Source organism: Thermobia domestica, chromosome 11 (genome assembly GCF_964235325.1).
Source record: "Thermobia domestica chromosome 11, izTheDome1.hap1.1, whole genome shotgun sequence".
Lineage (NCBI taxonomy): Eukaryota > Metazoa > Arthropoda > Insecta > Zygentoma > Lepismatidae > Thermobia > Thermobia domestica.
In genome coordinates, this window is record NC_137464.1 from 114,526,417 (window position 1) to 114,549,574 (window position 23,158).

Sequence of the window (23,158 nt, forward strand, 5' to 3'; positions counted from 1 at the left end):
TAGGGTGCGGCAGAAATAGACTTTTTTTTTTTTTTTTTTTTTTGCAAATTAAATATTTTAATGACCTTTTATGAACAAAAGTTTTACATGTCCAGAATGTACATACAAAAGCATTACATATGGTAACTACGTCTTGAAAATTATGCCAGTGAGGTGTGCACCATGGTTATTCAAACAGATCTCTGCACGTCGCCTCACAGCACTCACAGCTCGTTGAACCATGTCCAGCAGGATTTGGTGGATTGCATGTTGAATGGATTCACGCAAATCCTGTAATGTTGCAGGTTTTGTTGCATACACTTGTTGCTTCAAGTAATCCCATAGGAAGAAGTCACATGTCGATAGGTCGGGTGAGCGTGCAGGCCAAGGAACATTGCCGCGACGAGAGAGAATCCGTCCTGGAAACATCCTCCCAAGAATGTTGATCGATGCAATTGCTGTGTGCGACGTGGCCTTGTCTTGTTGGAACCACATCTGTCTAGGGCGACGCCGTCGCAGTTCTGGGAGTAAAAAGTTTTCGAGCATGTCCACATATCGAGCACACGTGACAGTTACAGTGTTACCATCTCGTCGTTAAAAAAGTATGGTCCAATAATCCCATCAAAATAAACACTACACAATACTGTTACTTTAGGGCTATGAAGGGGCACTTCATGCAACAACCTTGGATTTCTGGGTGCCCAGTAACGGAAATTCTGCTTATTTACACTCCCATCAATGTGAAAATGAGCCTCGTCGGACGTGATTAACCTCTGTAGAAAGTTTGGGTTCTCATTAATCATTTGCAACAGCGTATTGCAGAATTGTACGCGAGCATTAAAATCCTCAGGGAGCAACTTGTAATTCATCTGAATTTTGAATGGGTGGAAGTCTAGGTCCTGGTGTAATATTCGCCGCACACTCCTATCTGACATGCCAAGTGACACAGCATGCCGACGAGCTAAACGCCTTGGACTTCTAATTAATGCTTCTCGAACCCTCTCTATGTTGCCCAGTGATCTTACTGAACGTCGACGACCTGGGGATTTCTTTGATCTTGCAGAAGCCGAAGCTCGGAACTTTTTCACCCAATTAAGAATAGTTTGTCGTGTCGGTACTTGTCCATTTCTGCCAATGTTAAAATGACTCCGAAACTTATGCCGCGTAATTGTTGCAGAGTCTTTGTTCTTGAAGAAACACTCCACTGAGAAAGCGCGATGTTCGTCCAACCAACGCTCCATGGCTACTGACGGAAGGCTTACGTAATTTTTCCAATACTGCGCATGCGCACCGAACAGTCTAACAAACCTACATGCATACACAATGCTTTGAACCACTTTACAAAACAAAACAACAATGAGCACGTTATCTATCGGGTTACCTTTTCTATGTTCATTTTACATCGTCTAACTATTTCTGCCGCACCCTTTATAAGGCTTCACTTATTTACCTGTTAATCTGAAAATTCGATTGCAGAAATATGTAGTAGCCACTTCTTCGTAGTGAAAATGTGTCTTAGTATAAAATACAGACAAGTAATCACTGTTGCCAGGTCCTTTACATAACCGAAATTTAACAAAAATAAATAGATGAATAAAATGGACGTAATAATTGGATAATACATGATTGTTAATTTTGAGAAATGAAGATGCATTACATTAAACAAATATAAATGTTTTAATAGAATATTATTGTATATAGTGCTTAATATTTGTTCGTAAACTTCCAATAATTTCATATTAAATTCTATGTTTCCTTTACTTTATGACAGAACAATTTCTGTCATTTAAAAATATTCCCTTTTTGCAGATATATGATGTTGGAAATTTTGTGATTCAGTTCATATACATGATTTCACAGGCTACAAACAGTGCTTAATATTAAAAAGATTCTTTTGTCAATTTCGTTTTATAACAAGATATATATTTCGGACTAGGAAGGAAATAACATTTTCTTTCATTTTCTTCGACTCACTACCACTAAAAAATAATAAATTTTCAGTCTTCAGAGTAGCAAATAGACGTAGGTACAAAAACATACGCAACTGTCAATTTTTACGGGAAAGAAATTTAATTAAAATAAGGTTTACTTTTAACAAAAACGAGGACATTACACACTAATAAAAACTATATTAAATAACTAAGTCTTTCAGCAATTCCATGGGAAATAAATTTCGGAAAGATCTTAACTCTAACATTTTATACAAATTCCTCTCTTAACTACAAAATAAGTTATTACGCTCTGGCAAGGTTTGAAGACTCCATAAATAGAATCTGATCTTAAAATAGTTATTACAATGAAAAACTATACAGTTCACTTCATACTAACGGGGTTCTATAAAGTTATATTTGAGTGCAACGAAAAAAATGTAAACATGACAAAGTGCAACATAAAACTTAGATATAGGGAATGATATCCCAAAAAATCTTCACACACGTTTTCAGACCACATTTTATTGGATCAACCAACGTTCTGGACAAATCTAAAGCCTCCGTAAATTTCATGAGATTCCTCGTGAATATATGGTTAGCAGACGTATCTTCGAGTTCGATTCTCAGAAGCTCGTGTGGTTCGAATTCCACGTTCAGCTGTAAGCTGTAAGTCTACGTCTCATATAACCTAGATGTTCAAAAGAGATGTTAAACACCAAGTCATATCAAATCAAAGAATATTTAAACAGCAGTTTCAGTCTCACCTTTTTGAGAGCTTCTAATTTTCAATAAAATTATATTTGTTCTGTTTACTAAGATTTTTTGGCTAGTTTTGACGAGAATTATCACCCCTTCGATTTACTATTACAGTCACGAAACACCATATATTTCTATTACAACGTAGCCGTTTTTATTAGTAGAGTGACATTATATGAAATACAGTTCATAAGTGTACCAACCAGCTATATTAAATAGTACGATAATGGTCTCTTATGATTATTTTCAAGTAATATAAGTAATGTAACATACCTCTCTAATAACATTTTGCACTCGAGGACTATGAAGAACATCCTTTTTAACTCTGTTAGGAGTTCTACATTTGGGATGTTTATACAAAGGATCAGCTGCCCATTCCTGAGATATGTATATAAAGTCGCTTGTTCGACGTCTCTCCCCTATAATATCCTCAAATTCGTCAAAGGATCTATTGTGTTCCAGATTCATGGTATCTTTAATATCCTAACAAACCTGAAAAAAAAAAAATACATACGTGAGATTCGAGAGTAAATGAACGACCTGTAACTGATGTATATGCTTAAAGAGACTAGACATTCAACTTCAACGTAACTATAATCCCAATGAAGCTCAGTATTAAGTAAGTTATTAACGGAATAATTAGTATATATACTCTTTATAATACAGAATATAATTGGATCTATGTGGAAAATATGATTCTGAAGAAATTTACTCCTTGAAGCAGAAGTATATCAGTGAAAAATAGGTGCTTTATTATTATTATTACTATTATTAACAACAATAATAATAATCATATTTTTTCGCATATGTTACAAGTGTTTAAATGACCTGCAGTTTTACAGAATAAGAACGCAGATCTACAAAATTATTTTTCTTTCACTCCAAAATAATTAATGACACATCTTTATTTTCCAATAAAGATACAATGACTGAAGTAGATAAATCAGTTCTTACTTATTTACTTTGGTATTGATCTCGAAAAGTAACATTTACATTATACGAAACTAATACAATAATAAACATTTAGCCTCTAGATTCCAATAATATTACTAATGAAAATACTTGTGAGCCAGGTATTCTGGAATTATGTAATCAACACGGGCGTCTCTGGCAGGGGACGCGTCCCCCCAATATTTTGAAGTACAAAATATTCAATGTTTTATTCTAATTTAATTTATTTACTAACGACAGAATATCATATAAATAATAATAATAATAATATTTATTTGGAATATAATATTCAGGCTGTGAAACGATTGTAATCGAGTTCTTGATATACCTTATGGGGTCCGTGAAGGTGAGCAGAAAGGTAACAAATGGAATCGAAGTTAATAAACAAGTTGGGCTAGGTAGTACCATTTAAATCACTTTCTTTGATCCCCCCCCCCCCCAATTTTACATGCCAGAAACGCCAGTGGTAATCAAAACACAGGTTTTGAATATTTTATTTCACTTTTTTAACACCATTACTTTTGACGTGATTTCCTTGTTTTCTTCCTGTTCCACCTTTTGTGTTCCTCAAAATTAAAACATATTAGAAAAAAAATATATCCCAGTAATCAGTAAAACTGATTTTAAACAAACTAAAAATTAAACTAATTTTGCATTCTATGCATTGTGCAAAATAACTTGGCCAATTATATTATCTAGTAGAGTTCTTATTCGAGATCCTAACTTGATTTTACACCATCTTTTTTGTTTATCTTTCCACAAGTAAATGACTCCTTCTGCTGGTTCTTCCTCAGTCTTATTTTATATCACATTCATAATTACTCTTTCAATTTTACCACCATCACCATCCGCTAAATTGTTCCTCGTCTGTCAAAATGTCATCCATAAGTTGACGTAACCTCTGTTCTTCTTTCTCGAATTCATCTTGTAAGAAAAAAAGTTCTCGAAAAGTTATTTGGTTAAATTGGTACGTAAAATATAGGAGAGACCCTGAAATACTTGAGACGTAAGATATCCTTTTTAGTTTTGAAAGCAAGCACAAAACGTCCCTGAAGTGGCAGTAACAGGGATCTTTCAAATCGATATTCCCTGACAATTCCAGGTTTTCCAGGTAAGATCTATTATTTTCCAGACGTAATTCCTTCCTCCAAAGAAGAATGAATGTAAAGTACTCCACAACATCCACTCACTGCCTTCCTTTCATTCTATATTTTTCTTTTTCTAAATACACAATTAGACCTACAGATGGTGATCAGAAAAATGGAAACATCTGTAGTTGGCAACACGTCAGATGTATGGATCGGCAGTGGTGTCGTGGCGCCCGCAGCGCCGGACCGCTGGTGGTGGTGTGTTAGGTCGGTCTCCATACTACGTCAGGCGCAGTGGAACAGCAGTGTCCAGTGGCTGCAGCAGACGGAGGTAGTGTACAATGGGAGACCTCAGATTTTCAAAGAGGGCAAATTGTTGGTGCGCGGTTATGTGGAGTGAGTGTGACGGCAGTGGCTACTGTGTTAGGTGTGTCGCGTGGGACAGTGTCGAAGGTGATGACGGCCTACACAACACACGGAAAAACCACATCGGGGAAGCGGAACAGTGGGCGGAAGAAAATCATGAGTGACAGGTCACGCCGGGTATTAAAGCGCATTGTCACGCAGAACCGTCGTGCCACTGCGGAGCAAGTGACGGAGGAACTCAATCAGCACCTCCCCCACCCTGTTTCGACAATCACAGTCCGCCGCGAATTACATGACATGAACTTACGGGGTCGTGTTGCACAGGCCAAACCGCTCATCAGGGACCATAACGCTTTTGCACGCCGCAAATTGTGCCGCAACCATGCAACTTGGACCGCTGAGGACTGGAAACGTGTGATATGGTCGGATGAGTTATCCTTCACCCTATTCCCAACCACGGGCCGTGTTTATGTGTGGAGAACGCCCAAAGAAGCTTATGATCTGCAATGTCTCCGCCCAACTGTGAAACATGGCGGCGGCTCGGTGATGCTGTGGGCCGCCATATCATGGTTTTCATTGGGTCCTGTGGTCACACTTAGCGGACGAATCACTGCCAACGATTATGTCGCAATTTTAGGAGTACACTTGCATCCTATGGTCCGGATGTTGTTCCCGGACAAAGACGCCATCTTCCAGGATAACAATGCACCCATTCACACAGCTGGCGTTGTTGCAGCGTGGTTTGAGGAACATCGGGATGAAGTTCAACACCTCCCCTGGCCCGCCCAATCCCCAGATCTCAACATAATTGAACATCTGTGGTCCGTCTTGGAAACACGACTCCGGCGACGATTTCCACCTCCATCCTATCTCACAGAACTGGCCGATGCCCTGCACGAGGAATGGTGTAAAATTCCACTTGTTACCATTCACGACCTCTATGCCTCCATCCCACGTCGCATCAAAGCTGTTCTGAAAAATGAAATGAAATCTTTGAGTTTTACGTCCCACGGTTATGCCGGTTAGGCTAAAGGAGACGGTGATGATGAGTAATGAATGAAATGGTGGAATGAAGAAAGTGGGAGGAAACGGGAGAACCCCGAGAAAACCCACGCACACGGTGTTTGTCCACCACAAAGTAAGCTGTTCTGAAGGCGAAAGGTGGCAAGACGCCATATTAATCTGGTAAGTTGCAATTTCGTTCAGGTGTTTCCATTTTTCTGATCACCATCTGTAATAACATTTAAATCTTTGGTATATCTCTTTCATTTCAATAAAATTACAGTACCATACTTATGATTACTATGTACATAAATAATTTCTGTTATGGAACTTCAAACTAAAATTACTACTGTATATTCCAAATTTTTGCATTCAGTGAAAGTCTGTAATGAAAGTTTTGCTTCTTTTTTTTCTAAAATGGTAATCTGATCAGCTATGCGCTTATTTTCCTTTCCTTTAATTCGTTTGCAGTGGCTTCCGTTCTTTTTCTTTGCATGGCTTCATAATGTGCATATGATCCACGTACGTACTGAAGTACTTTTAGGTCTATACCAATACCAAGTAGTCCTCCAATACATTTCATATTATCATGAACAACTCGTAAACTCACCAAAGATCAGGGTTTGAAAAACCCGGGTTTTTTTGAAAAAGCCCAACCCACCTGGGCCCATGTGGGTTTTTTAGGGTATTTTCGGGTTTAATCGGGTTTTTTCGGGTTTAATTGGGTTTTTTCGAAATATTTCAATGTCTTTGGGGTAAAAGTGTTAAAATGTGATTTATATTTCAAGATTATCATTGTCACAACTTGCAACAACTTTCTATTCACTGCTGTTTTAAAAAATGGTCGCCATTTTGAAATTTTACGTTAGATCGCCGCCAAAATATATACAGCTAATTTAGTGTAACTCGTGCTTATATTCTAAAAATTTTAACTTAACAGACCGAAAATTGCACTTTGTAGCGTGGATACCCGCTATTTTTTTTTTAAAAAAAGCAACCATTTTGAAATTGAACGTTGGTATGCCGCCAAAATCTATACTGGAAATTTAATGTGTCTCGTGCTTGTGTCCTGAAAATTTAAACTTAAAACATCGAAGGTGGTATGTCCTGTAGTATGTGTGGTACAGGCAGACGAACGAACAAATGTAGATCGAATCATCCCAGAAGCCTCAGTGACGTTTGCCAAATATGAACACCAAATATATTAATTTAACAGCGTAAAATAAATGGTTTTATTTGAAGGTCACTTTCGATATGTTGTGCGTTCAATTAGGTGAAATTCCCGAGCATTTGTTGCAAGACGTTTCTTTCCAGAAAATTAATTTAAAACAATTAACAAAGATATAATTCATATTTTATAAAGTGAATGTTTCAAAATGTCTTAAATGAAATTAAATATCTTCCAGCGTAAAATAAATAGTTTTATTGTTGGAGTATTCAGTTCTGATGCTTTGTGCGTTCAATTGCGGGAATTTCCCGAGCATTTCTTTCGCGATTTTTTTCCCCCCTCGAAAATGCAGGTTTCTTTACTGTACATCGAAACTTCCACTAGTACGGAAGTTTGAATTCAGCACTTGAAGTAGTAAGTGTTACGTATTTTTCGGAACTCTGAGCAATAAGCTTCTTAAATTTGTTAAGAATTTTTACGCTGTTGTTGTTGTTGATTCTAAAGAATGCTTATTTGAAGAGTACCAACAAATAACTGAACTAAACTGTTATTGTTGGAAAACTAAATTTTTTTGAAGAATACTTGTGCTACCATCAAAGGTAAGAAACAATACTAATAGTTTTACTAATGCACTACATATTTACTTGTAGTACCGGCACATATGGCTTTAAAAACGTCAAACGTAGGGGAGACCGGGGCACGTTCTCACAGTAGCAATTCTGAAAAAAGCGAAAACATTAACGCGCCGGTGCTGTTTTCTTGTTTACTTACTATATGTCACTACTAACTGTACTCGTTTGGAGATGCGCGGGAACAACGGTGCTGAGTCAGTTGAACTTTGTCTATTTTCAGTGCCGGAATGTAAATTTTCCGAGTCCTGAAATTGCTGTTTTGTGTGTTCGTGAAAGCGGTAGAAGCAAATATTTTTGTGTGTGTTATGTAGGCTACAAATAGAGCTTCATAATGTGCTACTTTGAATGCGCCTAATCTTGTCGTTTGGTATAGATATTTTGTAAAAAGAGTAATGGCGACGCGTGGGGCAAGTTGTCACAAATAAGACGGGGCATGTTGTCACTGTGACAATGTGCCCCACTGTGTGTTATGTATAATACAAACGATAGGATTATCTCGGTTTCGCAGACAGTGAGAATATACAAAAGAAAGACAGAGAGGAAAGCACCACCAGTGGAAGATCTACTGGTTGTAGCAAGAGCTATGAAAAGAAATAACCCCATATCAATACGTAGGCATAAAGCTGCTAAAGAATTTCTTGTCCACAACAGAACATTGGCAAGATTTTGTGCACGTGTTACAGATGGCGAACTACAGTTCGGCCAATGCTTATTTACATTAGGTTACTCTTCGTAATACTAATACTAGGAAGAATTACTAGTATCATACCAAAACAAGCTTCGCACATATAATTTGGACTCACTACAAAAGAGGTTCGCGATTTGGCTTACAACTATGCAAAAGCACTAGGATTGAAATGCCTAGAGTCGTGGAATGAAAAGACCATTGCTGGCCCAGACTGGTATCCGGTATTTCTGAAAAGACATGGTGATCTTGCTATAAGAACTCCCCAAGCAAATAGTTTTGCACCTATAAACAATGTCAACTAAGGTCCAAAGAAGATTACGATTCTTCCTCAGAGGACGACGATACATTGTGTTTAGTTTATGGCGATCCATACAGTGTGAGTACATGTAGCGAGAAGTGGATTCAGTGCATTCGATGTACGGAATCAGCCTATGAAAAGTGAGGGAAGCAGAATTTGTTTTACGTGTGTATTAACTGTGACTCTGACAATGATCTCCAGGTATGGTATTTTGTCGAAGCTAAAGGATAAACATTTTCAAACTAGTTTGCGGTGCGTACTAATAAAACGCAACTAAACTTCGTAATAATATTTACTCCTCTTATAGCTATACAGTAGTCCTATCAGAGGAATTCTTTGCAATTCATAAACTACAATCAGAAACAACTTAAATGCAATTGGCTAATTTTGTGTAGGCCTATTGGAGATGTAGGCTATGATTTGATAATTTCGTCATTTTGTTATGACAGTAGTATTGGCCCCACTATAGGACACTTTGGACTTTGACCCCGACCTTTGTGACGTCATAGGTCAAAGGTCAATGACCTTGGCCCGGGGTCAATGACCTAAGGGTACATAGGACCACCCCCTCTAAATTTTGGCAGGGGTACCTTGGCCCACCCCCTAAATTTTGTTAGGGGTACATAGGACCAGCCCCCTTAAATTTTGGAAATTGCCAAATCTAAAAATTTGGTATGGTAGCCTAGGACCATAGTATGTACCTCTATCAGTATTGTGTGTCTATGTCGTTCCCTTTCATGGGTAAAAAATTGCCAAAAAGTCAATTTTCGGGGGTTTTTGACCTAATTTATCCCCTTTGATGAGGTATTATTACCCTATATAGTTATATGGGCGTATACAGGGGTCCATTCCCTTTCATAAGACATGGGTATATTAATGCACCCCTTGAAAAATTTGGGAGGGTACCATGGCCCACCCCTTAAATTTTGGAAATTGACCAATTTAAACATTGGGTATAATAGTATAGGACCCTAATATGTATTATGATAAATTTGGGTGGTCTACCTCATTCCCTTCTAGGGGTACAAAATTGCCAAAACTATAAACGTAAGCAATACGTTGTACCACGTGTTTGGTTTTCGACCTAATTTATCTCCTTAGATGAAGTCCTATTACCTTATATGATTATATGGTCATGTATAGGGGTCCATTACCTATCATAAGACATAGGTACATTTGTGCACCCCTTTAAATTTTTGGGAGGGGTACCTTGGCCCACCCCTTTAATTTTGGAAATTGCCCAATTTAAACATTTGGTATTATAGTATAGGACACTAATATAGATCACTATAAATTTGGGTGGTCCACCTCATTCCCTTTTAGGGGTACAAAATTGCCAAAATTTTAGTACAACCACGTGTTTGGTATTTGGTACATTTTATCCCCCTTTGATGAGGTTCTATTACCTTATATGGTTATATGGTCATGTATAGGGGTTCATTATCTATCATAAGACATAGGTACATTGGTGCACCCCGGGAGGGGTATCTTGGCCCACCCCTTAAATTTTGGAAATTGCCCAATTTAAACATTTGGTATTAGAGTACAGGTCCTCAATATGTATCATGATAAATTTGGATGGTCTACATCGTTCCCTTTTAGGGGTACAAAAATTGCCAAAATATAAACGTTGTACCACGTGTTTGTTTTTTTGGTCCATTTTATCCCCTTTGATGAGATCCTATGATTACAAGGGGTCCATATCCTATCATAAGACATGGGTATATTGTTGCACCCTTCTTAAATTTTGGCAATGGGGGTCCACTGAAATTGTACAATTTAAGCATAGTACAGGACCTCAATATGTTTCGGTGGTCCTATTTTCAAATTTTTAAGTACAACCACGTGTTCGGTTACTGACTCAATGTATCCTCTTTGATAAGGTATGGACGGGTATCTCCTTTCAATTTGGTAGTACCCTTCGGGTGTAGTACGGTCACGTGATCAATGATTTGGTTTTGATGCGCGACGAGGTCCCTGGTCAATGTTCTCTAGGAATTAGGTGGAAACTTTGTCCAGGGTTTTCGTCTTATATCGCACAGTTCTTTAGGAGAATCTGATAACGTTGTATATGGAATGGACAATAAAAACACATAAATAAGTATAAATTGTATTTTATTCATTTTTCTGGTTTCTTCTTTTTCTTTCTTATTGACAATGTTTGTATATTGAGCTGGGTTTCTCCATTAGACCGCCTCCTCTTCTTGATTGTAATGATTTGTTTCCATGTTTTGCAGCATAGCACCCGTTTGCAAAGCTTCGTATTGTGAATTCTGTAAAAAAGAACGAGGAAAAAGATGATTAGTATAGAAATAGATGATGATTAAACAATACATTTGCAATGATAAATATGATAAAATTACCTGGAAGGTATATTGCAGCAGTCTACGATCATTAACCGTGGGTACTGTTGTGAACAAGTATTGAATTTCACGCAGAGATTTTCCTTGGGCTTTACAGCACAAATAAAAATAAGCATAATAGCCACATACGGATGAACCAAGACTTTGCATTTGGCTATTATTATATTTATAGTACATACAATGAAGTTTTAAGAATGCAACATGTTGTGGTACATAAGGAGGAAGGCCATAGCTGTCAAAATATTCTCCAACACCGCGATGATCAATATAAATTGCAATCCAATGACTTCCTAGTTTTGTGGATGGATCTGTATTTACAATCATTGCCAGAGGAAGAGAAATCCGTGAGGGCAACTCATCGCTTGCAAATACCCCGGTAAAATGATTTCTGAACAATGGACTACCGTTTAAAGCACTAGCTAATTGTAGTGTATTCAACATCGTGAATGGAAATGATACATAACGTATACGTACCTTGTAATTTAAAAGTCCAGGATAATGTTGCGCTGGTGGTCGATCTCTAGGAGTGAGGAAAACTCCCCATATACAATACAGTTTGCAGGTGCTGCTAATTTCTCTTGGAAATGAACTTCCAATCGGATGGCGCCATGTCGTTGTAAATTCCAATAGTGACAATCTCCAGCAGAAGAATCGGGAGTTAGGTCAAATACAAACAGTGTATATCCATTCTTGTAGTCGGCTCTTGAAATTGTATTTCCAGTATTGGTAAAATGTATGCCAGAGCCTGAGAACAATGTGTGGTACGATGAAATGTAGAGATTTTCTTCAAAGTTGGGTTGCAATGGTTTTGAAGGTACAGCTTTTCCATCCACGTACAATGTAAAGAAATTAATGTTTAGATGTTGAAATTCAAATGGATTGGTGGTAATAGTTCCACTGGATGCTTCATTCGATGTAAATCCTACAATAATACGATTTGGCAATGTTCCCATAAACAGGTTATCAATAGTTTTGGATTGTATATCCTTCGGGATGGTAAATGATTTCATTTGAACCCTTGTCAGAGGATACTTTGCCGGTGTAGATTGTAAAATTTTATTGTGTGCCAATTTAACACTAGGGCTGATGCTGACTTTTTTCACCTGCAACGATGCATCTAGAATATTGATTTTTGCATTGACACCACTTTCACCGGCCATGAGACAAAAGTTTGGTTTTGCAGGAATAAGTTTCACACGTAATTCCACTCCATGAATTAAAAATTTATCTTGATTAAAAATGTCACAATGAAGATGTCCAATCATATCGAATTTCATACTTTGTTTTGTCAGTTCATAGCGTTGTTGAAATCCTTTGTTCTCACTTGTGGTTGCGTTCATATGACCAGCCGTATCTTGAAACCACATTGCTGTTTGTAAATGTGTATTTTTAGCTCCATCACTATAATTGAGCAGTTTTTCCATGTACGAACGATATGGATGATTATGTGACGGAAATGAAATCAGTTTATTGTTCAAGTAGATTTGTACTTCACTAAACATAGCATTTAGAAAATCATTGACACGTGCAATTGCTTTATCCGTATTGATGAAGGGGGAACCATCTGGTTTCACAATTTGTGCTTGGATGTACAATAAGGTTTGTGGCAAATCAATGTATTCATCACTGCTACCACTCACTACAAATTCTATTGGTGAATTTTCAGCTATTGAACTAATTGGTTTGTAGCCAATAATACGATTGTCCAGAACATTGGTTTGCGTGGGTAATGTTGAAAAAATGTCCAATTCACTTTTTACACATTCACAGGATTGATGATGTAAGAAAGCCATCGTTGAATTAATCAAAAATATCTGGTGACGATGCCAATGATTTCTTCTTCTTCTTATGTGATAATTTACGTCTCTTTGTAGGATTGATGGTGTTGTTGATCGTTGGAAGGTCAACCTCAAACTGAGAGCAGTCATCCCATTTTCGTTTATGATATCCACTTCCCAGCATAGTTTTCAACTTATTTTTAGCTTTTTCTTGTAAATTTGATTTTGCCTCTTGCATCCGTTGATGAAACGATTCTTCCAGCGGTTGATTCGAGATCACAACGTCATTAATCATATTGGCACCTGATTTTAATAATTCTTTTCCCACAGTTTTAGCTCCTTGCTTCACAAGTGGTAACACTGAACGAAATAAGCCACCAAGGAAACTTCCAATGCCATGTCCTGCTTGATAGGGACTTCCCACATAGACGTTGCCGATACCGGATAACGCTTGTTTTTGGTAGTATTGCAAATACGGATCAGTCATGACGACGACGACGGAAATGTAGTTTTGTAGACACCGTTCCAAAGGTGAATGGCATCCGATGACCTGTGCTATCCCTTATATCGATTTGTATTTGCTCAAAATTCATTTTTTCCACCGGAACATAATGTGCAGGATTAAAGATTTGTACTGCATGACTTCCAAAAGTATGATTCACAGGATCCATGTTGACAATTCGTAGCAAGGGTACCACTGTATCTCCAACAATGACAGATTCAATAATGTCACAGTAGACGTACATTTGTGATGGTAAACCTAATCGTACATCCGGTGTATATTGTCCCTTTTGCATATCTTTTAAATCACTTTTTGGTTCAAATCCAAGCATTAAACTAACACTTGGTGAGATTTGTACAGAAGTATGGATTTCCTTATTGGGATGTCTTATGAGGCATATATTATTAGTTGCATCATGGGATATAAATAAATTGGTTTCTTTATGATGTATATTAATTGCATGAATAAGATCCCGTATATTGTTATAATAGCGTACAGGGATCGTTACAACCTTCCACGGTTCTTGATCATTACTACTTGATGATTTGTAATATATTTTATTGTTTTCACTGTTAATGTTCAGCAAAGAATGTGGATAATGAATCTCTACAATTGCCACATCCCATTTCTGGCGAAACTCTACACGTCGTTGTAATTTCGTAATATATGAAGTCAATGTATTTTCTGGAAAATAATCCATGGAACTATTACTGGGAAGTGTAACGTAAAAATCTTGATCAGGTTCCATTCTTCTTCTTCTTCTTCAATGAAGTTGCAGGGATCCACGAATTGAATGAGGAAGATATCCTTTCCACTGGACGAGATACTCCTTTCTGCGACCTTTTGTTCTTGTACGTAATATTTTATCGATGAGGAACGTCGAAGGGAGCGGCACTGGTTGTAATTCTTCTCTGTAGAAAACACCATCGATGAGTTGATGATTTAAATCCTCTAGTCGATACACTGGTGGATTTCTTGGTACAATGGCTTTTACTCTGAATATTTCCCAAGTCCAGTTCTCGAGGTAACCCTTGTCAAAGATACGTTTTGTTTTACTTATACGAACAGTATCACCAACAGATAAATCCGTATCTTGTTTTGAACGTTGTAGCTTTTTGTCGTATAAGTTATGCCACACCTCCAGTAAATTGTCCTGAGAAACGTTTGCAGGTGCCATTTTAATACTGGAATGCCGACTTTCATTGTATGCTTTTACAAGTAAAGGCAATACTTTGATGTAATTGTATGTTTGATATTTGGTAAAGTATTTCCACATACGATGTTTCAATGTCTGATTAAATCTTTCTGCGATGCTGGCTTTAATATATGGATCCTTTGTTGTAACATGTTGCACGTTGTGTTTCCTGAAAAACTTTTGTACTGTCTTGTTGGTAAATTCAGTTCCTTGATCACTACGTAGCACAATTGGTTTCCTCTCCTGGAAAATCATTTCAAATGCATTCACTATATCCTCGGCACTTTTTGATTTTAGTGGTACAGCCCACCCGTACCGACTAAACACATCAATCACTGTAAGAATATAGCGGTAATTGTCATTATAGTTTTGAAGGGATTGTAAATCATTTAAATCACATTCCCATTGATCATCAATATTGTTGACAAGATAAAAATCTCTACGGAAACGACGACGTACAAATCTGTTCATGATTTTTCGGATTAATTTTTCACACTCGGATTCTAAAAATGGTGCTAGAGGTTGATCTGATTGGAATCATCTCAAAAAAGGTTCTAGATCAGCTGCAAGGAGAACAAAAAATGCTAACTTAGCTAGCGTTAAGGGATCATCGATTGCCTTTTGGACAGAACCAATCTCAAAGTGTTTAGAAAGATCATTTTTGGTACTGTTGCATGTATTTCTTAATATCAGGAAACAAATCTACTGCACACTTTGCAACAATGTCATTTTCAGACCACCTAATCTAACAGATCTTCTTAGGAAAAATTTGTTTTCTAGCACATAACGGAAAATTTGCTCCATGTGCAACACTATCTTTGAAGAGTTTTACAAATCTTTCAGAAGCCCATTTAAATTCCACTTAGTCTGTTGAAATGCTCCATGAAGGACATAAAGTCCACAAGATCTTAAGTTCAATGTTTGAGGGCACTCTTCTTTCAGCTCACAAATCAGATCTACTAAAAATTTCCAATTTACATTGGGACCGACCATTGATATTTGAATGATTTTCGATCATAGCAACTCACATAAATTCTCCTTAAATTTCGTTAGTAAATCTCTTGCGTTGAGTGTACAAGAAACAATGAATTAATGTATCTGATTGATACTTGTTTCAAGTTTTCATCCCAAAACCTGACTATTAAATTCATCTCCTTTGTGTGCATAATATGTTATTTCAAAATTCATCAAAATAGACAACAAAATATGGTACTGTCTTTAGCATGTCCATCAATTTCGCCTTCATTATAAGCAAATTTCCTCAGCTTATGCATGGCACCTAGAGATCAGGTATCCACAAAAATCATCACTAGAAACTGCTTTTAATCCAATATAAAACAGATAACATACATCCATTCAAAACGAAGTAAGTAATCCTCTTAAAATAATAATAATAGCAGCGGCGGCCGGTGGATTGTGGTTTCGGGTGTTGCAGTACGAACGATAAGAGACAGAAGATATAAAGTTGACTCATCAGCATAACTTTAGATTCAAATGCTATGTGACATGTTAAATTAAATAAAATTCTGGTTTTAAAAAATAAAAAATGCAGAACATTTTATCCGATTAATCACCTTAATTAATTAGAAAGATCATTCTCCTCTCTTTGATTGGAGCAAATCTGTCTAATACATGCTGGTTGAACTCTGGTATTCTTATTGTCAGGTCTTTTCATAACCAATGATTATAACCTTTCTTGGGACATTCAATTCCTTGAAAGTGTCAATTCTTTCTCATGTGGAAAAAAACTTTTCGTCTTTTGCTGACGCCATAGGTACAGTTAATATTAATTTCAGAAGCTTTGTAGATTCACTAAATATTTTTTCTAGATTATTGCGAACGATTCATTCTAGCAAACTCAGTCCCTGACAATGATCCGAGTTCCTCTTCAGCGTTGACTGAAGAGAATTCGCAGCAGAGATTAGTGTTATAAAAAATGTACATTGAACAAACTTTATTCACGGTTTACCCAGGAAAATTTAAAATACATTGATGAAATGTATCTGGTGCAAACAACACTACTGCAATAAGATATCCTGTAAATTTAAACTGGATTTTTTTTTTCGAACACTCTCCTGAATTGCCCTTTGCTTGTTTTTCTAAGCCTTAATTGCAAATTTTTTCTCAGTTGAAAGCTGGTCAATGTTTTTTGTAAATTATTTACAGAAGTCATGGTATACAATTCATTCAGAATTTGTAGGTTATTTACAGAATTAAAGCAAACACAATAAAATTAAACCTATTAATTAAAAACCAAAACAGCCGATACAAAAGAGGTACTGGCATTTGAATTCCGAATGTCACATATTCATACATCAACACACACACACATGTGCGTAAAAGAAAAAACTACATTCCAAATCATCCGTCTTGGTTGTTACGCAATGCACGATGAACACAATATACTTCCACATGAGGCGAAACAATGCTTACCAATGGAAAGGAAACCTCAAAACCCGCCAGATGAAGGATCAGCATGTAACAGAAGCCAAAATTCAAATAACATCAAAACAAACCGCACTGCCAGTTCTACACCCAGAAATGTTAACTGGGAGGGGTCCAAAGTATTTGACGGAGGTCCAATACGTCTACATAATATGGAACCTGTCTTATACCGCACCCGAAAAGACGATAAGTAATTCTTACTTACTGTCACCTATATTTTTAGAAAAAATGATAGAACGATTATTTTTAGAAGAAAAGAAAGAGTATATGATGAGGCGTAAAATAAAATATTTAGCCTACATCAATCGTTTCTCTGTTAAACAAGTATAGTTCGTTAGGAAAGTCTACAAATGTTAGTCAAGTTTCGAAATTTTTGGGAGGTCCGGACCCGGTGGACCCCCCTAGTGGCTACGCACCTGAGCACTGCTAACTAGTCCCAAATTCAATATGATGTTCCCCATCCCACGTTTTCTTTCTTATTTTGTAATTCTGCAATCATTTTTTTTAAATTGTCATTGATTTTCTTCAGTATGGTCCCGTAATTTAAAAATATGAATGCATAAAAACAAATTTCATTTAATTGCTAGTGAAATAAAATTCAGAAATCTTATTTAGCGCGAAAAACCTTCTCGTTCACTGGAAACTGTGCTGTGTTGCTAAAGCACTGCAACGACCAGCCCCTTTAACTTCTGAGATAAGGGAAAGGAGACTTAACATTTGCTCCAATTGCCGCGCTGAAGGAATCTGGTCGTTGTATGCTCGCTGCAACACAATATAAATGAGAGATTCTGTGACGGATTATTTTTCGCTTTTTAAAACGGATTAACGGAACGGACAGTTACAAAAGTAAAAAAAAAAAAAAAAAAAAAAAAAAAAAAAGTTATTTAAAGTGTATATATGCGAGTATTAAAAAGTAATTTTTTTCTGTTCTTTACTTCTATTGATAATAATATATATATTTTTTTAAATACTTCGGTCGTTGCGCAACGCTGTAACACTAACATTAGCCGCCACTGAATAATAGTATCATCAGTATACAAACTTCCCTGACATTTTTCAGGTCTTTCAGGTTCTCCAAGTTCAGTTCTTTAATTCAGGTGTGCAGAAAGATGGTCGTCTGTTTCTGGGAGCATTTTGAACCGATCCTGTACGCCGCCATTTTTCAATCAATTCCTGAATAGTGCTTTTTGCTGGCACAGAACGTCCTGGAAATTTCTCCCGAAACAAATTCTTTGTTTTCACAAAAGATCCAGTGAGAATGAACCCTTCAACAATGGTAACGGGATCGAATACGGCATTATCACACACGGACACTCACCCGGCTTAACACAACGAGGCCTTTTTCTCAACTGGTTTCGACAAGTTTCACTGGCTGCGGCTGCACGTGACTGCTGCAGGTCACGTAAGTCGACCCGACCTCGACACGCCATCTCTTGGTAGGAAGTTAGATTATTTAAGTGTTGCCAAAAACACAATATACCAGAATATTACGACGGGCCGGTTTTACGTGCCGCACCCTGTATAATTTGAATTCTCGTGTTTTAAACTATTTTGTTTCTTCCTTGGTAAATGAGGATTTCAACACAAATTTTCGATTTATTCATTATGTTCCAAAATTCGAACTGCTAATAATATTTCAATTCTGAGAATTCTGATGTCGTGAGAATTAAGAGTGCCAAGATTTCCGCCGGAAGTATGGAATGCTCATGAGGCAACTCTGTCTAACAATCCTCGCACACATAACTTATGTGAGAGGTTGAATTATAAGTTTTCCATCTGGTTGGAGACACTCACCCAACGGTATGGAAACTCATACAAAACCTACAAAAAGGGAATTCCACCATTCATTCTACCATTTCCTAGTGCGAAAGAGGACAATACCTCGTCAAGAAAACTAAAAAGGTTTATGTTGATCGGCAGCATAGATTTAGGAATCTATGTGTGGATTATTACACAAACAAAAGATCTCTTGACTAATCCTTGCGGGTAATTGCTCACAACTTGAAATTAACAACAATGTAAGTAGCTAGTCATTCTTATGACTGCAAATTGTTTTGGGAGTCTATTTTACGGTATATTTTATTATATAAAGTTAACGACGATGTAAATAATTAGCCATTTTTTCTTAAGACTACAGAATGTTTTTATAGCATATTCTAGGATGTGTTACAGGATGTTCGTACGACACTGTAAGTAACTAGTCATTCTTGCGACTGCAAAGTGTGTTTATAGTTTATATTAAGATATATTTTGTTATATACAATTAACGCAGATAATTATTAGTCATTCGTAGAACTGCAGAATGTTTTCATATTGTGTTCTAGAAATATGTGCTATAAGATGTTAACGACCTAGTATCAGGCCGGTAGCCAGCCCAAAAATGTAGGGGGGGGGGGGGGACTGAAGTTACGGGGTGCCCGATTCAACCATATTATAGTTCATTTGCAAGCCTACCGTGAAAATTTTAGGGGGGAAGCAAAATGTAGGGGAGAACGGCCTTCCTAGACCTCCCTGGTATGTAATTAGTCATTCTTACGACTGCAAAGTGTGTTTATAGTCTATATTATATATTTTGTTATATAAAATTAAGGACTATGGTTTAGTCATTCTTACGAGCGCAAAAGGTTTTTACTAGTGCTGTCGAAATCGGTTTTTGAAAAAACCGAAAACCTCAAATGTCACAAAAATTCGACAGCACTAGTTTTTACAGTGTATTCTAGGATATGTGTTATAGGATGTTCACAACACTGTAAGTAACTAGTCATTCTTACGACTGCAAAGTGTGTTTATAGTCTATATTACGATATATCCTAATCCTATCCTAATAAAACTACATGAGCTGACATAAATTATTGAGCACTTCCTGTAGGGCTACAATGATCAAATTTGGCATGATTGTAGGTTTCCGGAACTAACCCACAGGAAAATTGCCAAAAGTGAACATTTTTAATTTTTAGGGGGTCTAAAGAGGTGATGAAAAATTTCCCCATGTTATATATATATATATATATATATATATATATATATATATATTACATATAATCTCGTTTTAGGTACTTAGACTTTGAACAGAAACTTGAAATACGGTATGCTTGTACGTTTTCGTTAGCACTAAGTAAATCAGTAAAACAATTCCAACATTGAGTGGTTTTATGGGGAACTGAAATCTTTCCCATGTTATTTATATGGAACATCTTCTACACTCCAAAATGTTTAGGCACTTCCGTCAGGTTTAGAATGATGAAATTTTGCATAATTGTAGCCTTCCAGGACTAACAGACAGAAAAATTGCCAAAAGTGAATATTTTTATTTTTTTAGGGGTCTAAAGGGGGATGAACAGATTCCCATGTTATTAGAGAATTAAGAAAGATGTACGTAGTAAGTCATTCTTCCCAATATATACCGTTTTTATAATTTAAAGGATATGTAATAGGAAATTAGAAAAAAAATTGTCATTCCTGTAACTGCAAAGCAGGGTTGGCTGGTTTAAACCAAGGTGGTTTAAACCAGCTGGTTTTTTCAAAAAAACCAACTGGTTTAAACCAAAAAACAAAAAAAAAAATGTTCGTATAAGTGTAAATGTTTGTAAAATCTTGATGAACACACATTTGTGGGTTATCACGTTTCACTCCCGTATATTATTCGTATTATATTCAGACCTAAATTCTCCATTCATTACTCAAAAAGATTATACTAGAAAAGCAACTTTTTTTACAAGTTTATAAATGTTTATTTTGTGATTTTTTTGTAGTTGTTATTATTGTTATGTAATTGCAATCGAAGAAAAATTCTAAATATTGTTTCGTTTCAATGTTTACTATTGATAAAATACATCGAAAATGCCGTACTTTGTGTGTGTGGGGGGGGGGGGGGGCGGTCATACAGACCCCATGAGAGGCATTTAGTGAAATAAGTATCTTTGGTATCTATTTATGTATAAATGAGTCTGAGCCAAGGTGGACTCAAACAATTCGTATCTTTATTCACTTTTCTTATTGATATGCAGATTAAGTCGGTGTATTTAATTTGGACCTATAAAAGTCGCTGTTAACTAACTTGAACTAAATTAGTTCTTCTGTACTCCGTCATACTTTGAAATTGTTCATATGTAATTCTGTGTAATGGTTTCACTTGTGCAACTGTTTATCTTTTTGTCCTTCTGAAATGACTCTTGACAGTTATATTAAGAAGCATGTAAAGATCAGTACAACGTATTTTTTTTTATCAGGATTCCTTCGTGAGTGAGTCGGCAGACGTATCGCATTTGTAGCCAATTAGTCCTGATTCCGAGTTCAAATTTAGGACAATTTCTTTCGGATGTAACTCGAGAAGCGGTTTTTATTCCGCTTTAAACTTATGTGACCCCTTCCAGCATATCCCAGTTGTTGCATAATAACATCAAGGTGAAACAAACTTATTTCTGTTCATATATGATATGAATATATAGAGCAAATCATTTAAACCATAAAAACCTGGTTTAAACCAAAAAAAAACTGGTTTAAACCAAAATCCGGTTTTTTAAAAAATAAAAACCTGGTTTTCCCAACCCTGCTGCAAAGGAATTTTATGGATCTATACTATGATATGTATTAGTATTGAAGAATAAATAGTAACCATTCTTTCAGTTTTGTACTTACCTTGTTTGCTTTCAATCTATATTTTCTTGTAGTTAGAATTGTTATAACACCAAGATACCAATTGGAAGATGGTTACAAAGAAATAAATTTAAGAAAAAAGTTAAGATTTGAATAACTGATATTTACCCTCTTTTACGCTCTTGGTTTAATTTAGCCGTATTTACACGCTTTGGATATTCGAGGCAGAAATGACTAAATCAAACACCGTTACCTACTAACAAACACAATATGTGAAACCTAAAAATACTTGCCCTAGGAGTTATATTTTTTGCCAAATTAACTTCCTGCCATTTCGTCCTTCTGCCTTTACTTCCTGCCATTATCCTAAATTCCTTCAGACACACAGCGAGTCCAGCACGATGCGAAACAGTTTGTTGCTCGATTGGAGTCTATAATGTTTTGTCTAGTATGCTACGTATCTGAGCAGACAAATTAATCCGACCTTATGCTTCAACAACGTTATATCAGTCTCGGTTACTTCAATTCAAACTAGGCAAACTTCAGTGAGTGTACCTTAGGTTAGTTTACTTTGGATTATCCCAACTCATAATTTTTCTTCTCTTGATAAGTATAACGCATGTAAAATACGTCGTGGCATATTTATGAAACTGGGGGGCTAGAGTATTTTGCTTAAACTTCTTGTTTGCTTGCTATATTTTCTGTATGTTTTGGTTTTGGTTAGGTTAGTTTGATTTAGGTTAGATTAGGATTTTTAGATTTGGGGGGGGGGCAGAATTCTTTGCTTAAAATTCGTACTTTCTTCCTATATTTTGTGTGTTTTGATGATTTGGGTTAAGTTATATTACGTTAGTTTAGTTTAGTTTAGGTTATGTTAGAACTTGGTAATTACACTTACTTAACATCAAATCATTTCTCCTGAAAACATGGCGATTTCACCTTATTCTGGCTCCCCAGATCCTAAATTTTCACTACATTGTTTAATAACGCTTGAACTTAAGTTACGTCGCTCTCCGGACTCCGTCAATTTAATTTTTTTTTTTTTTTTTTTTTTTTTTTTTTTTTTTTTTTTTTTTTTTAGAAACACCGTCATCGTGTATGTGCAACATAAACCTGCACGAATATATAACAAAAAATCGAGAAAGGAATTTTGCTTCTAATTTATTACTCGGTCATTCCAGTACTAACTTGGTCATAAATTTATTATTCTGGTAGGCTTAAAGTAAATCTACACCATGAAAAATGTATTAAGAGATACAGACATTTCTTAAGGTCTCTGTGAGCTAAATCAATCAAATACTATTTTAGTAATTGGTGTAACGTTACGTCGCACAGTGCAGCTCTATTCCAAAAGAAAACGAACATAATCTCTGAAAGACATTTAAATCTTTTGATAACTACTTTAAAAGCTGTTCTTAAA

At 36.3% G+C, this 23,158-nt stretch overlaps 1 protein-coding gene across 3 annotated transcripts in view; it reads right to left on the minus strand.

Moving 5' to 3' along the window:
• Gnpat (dihydroxyacetone phosphate acyltransferase) overlaps nucleotides 1–23,158 on the minus strand; it is a 147,676-nt gene that overhangs the window by 123,928 nt on the left and 590 nt on the right. For all 3 annotated transcript variants that reach the window (XM_081731001.1, XM_081730999.1, XM_081731000.1), the window contains exon 2: nucleotides 2,940–3,158. In XM_081731001.1, coding sequence (XP_081587127.1) covers nucleotides 2,940–3,134 — 195 coding nt within the window. In that variant the 5' untranslated portion in view covers nucleotides 3,135–3,158. The remainder of the gene's footprint in view (nucleotides 1–2,939; nucleotides 3,159–23,158) is intronic.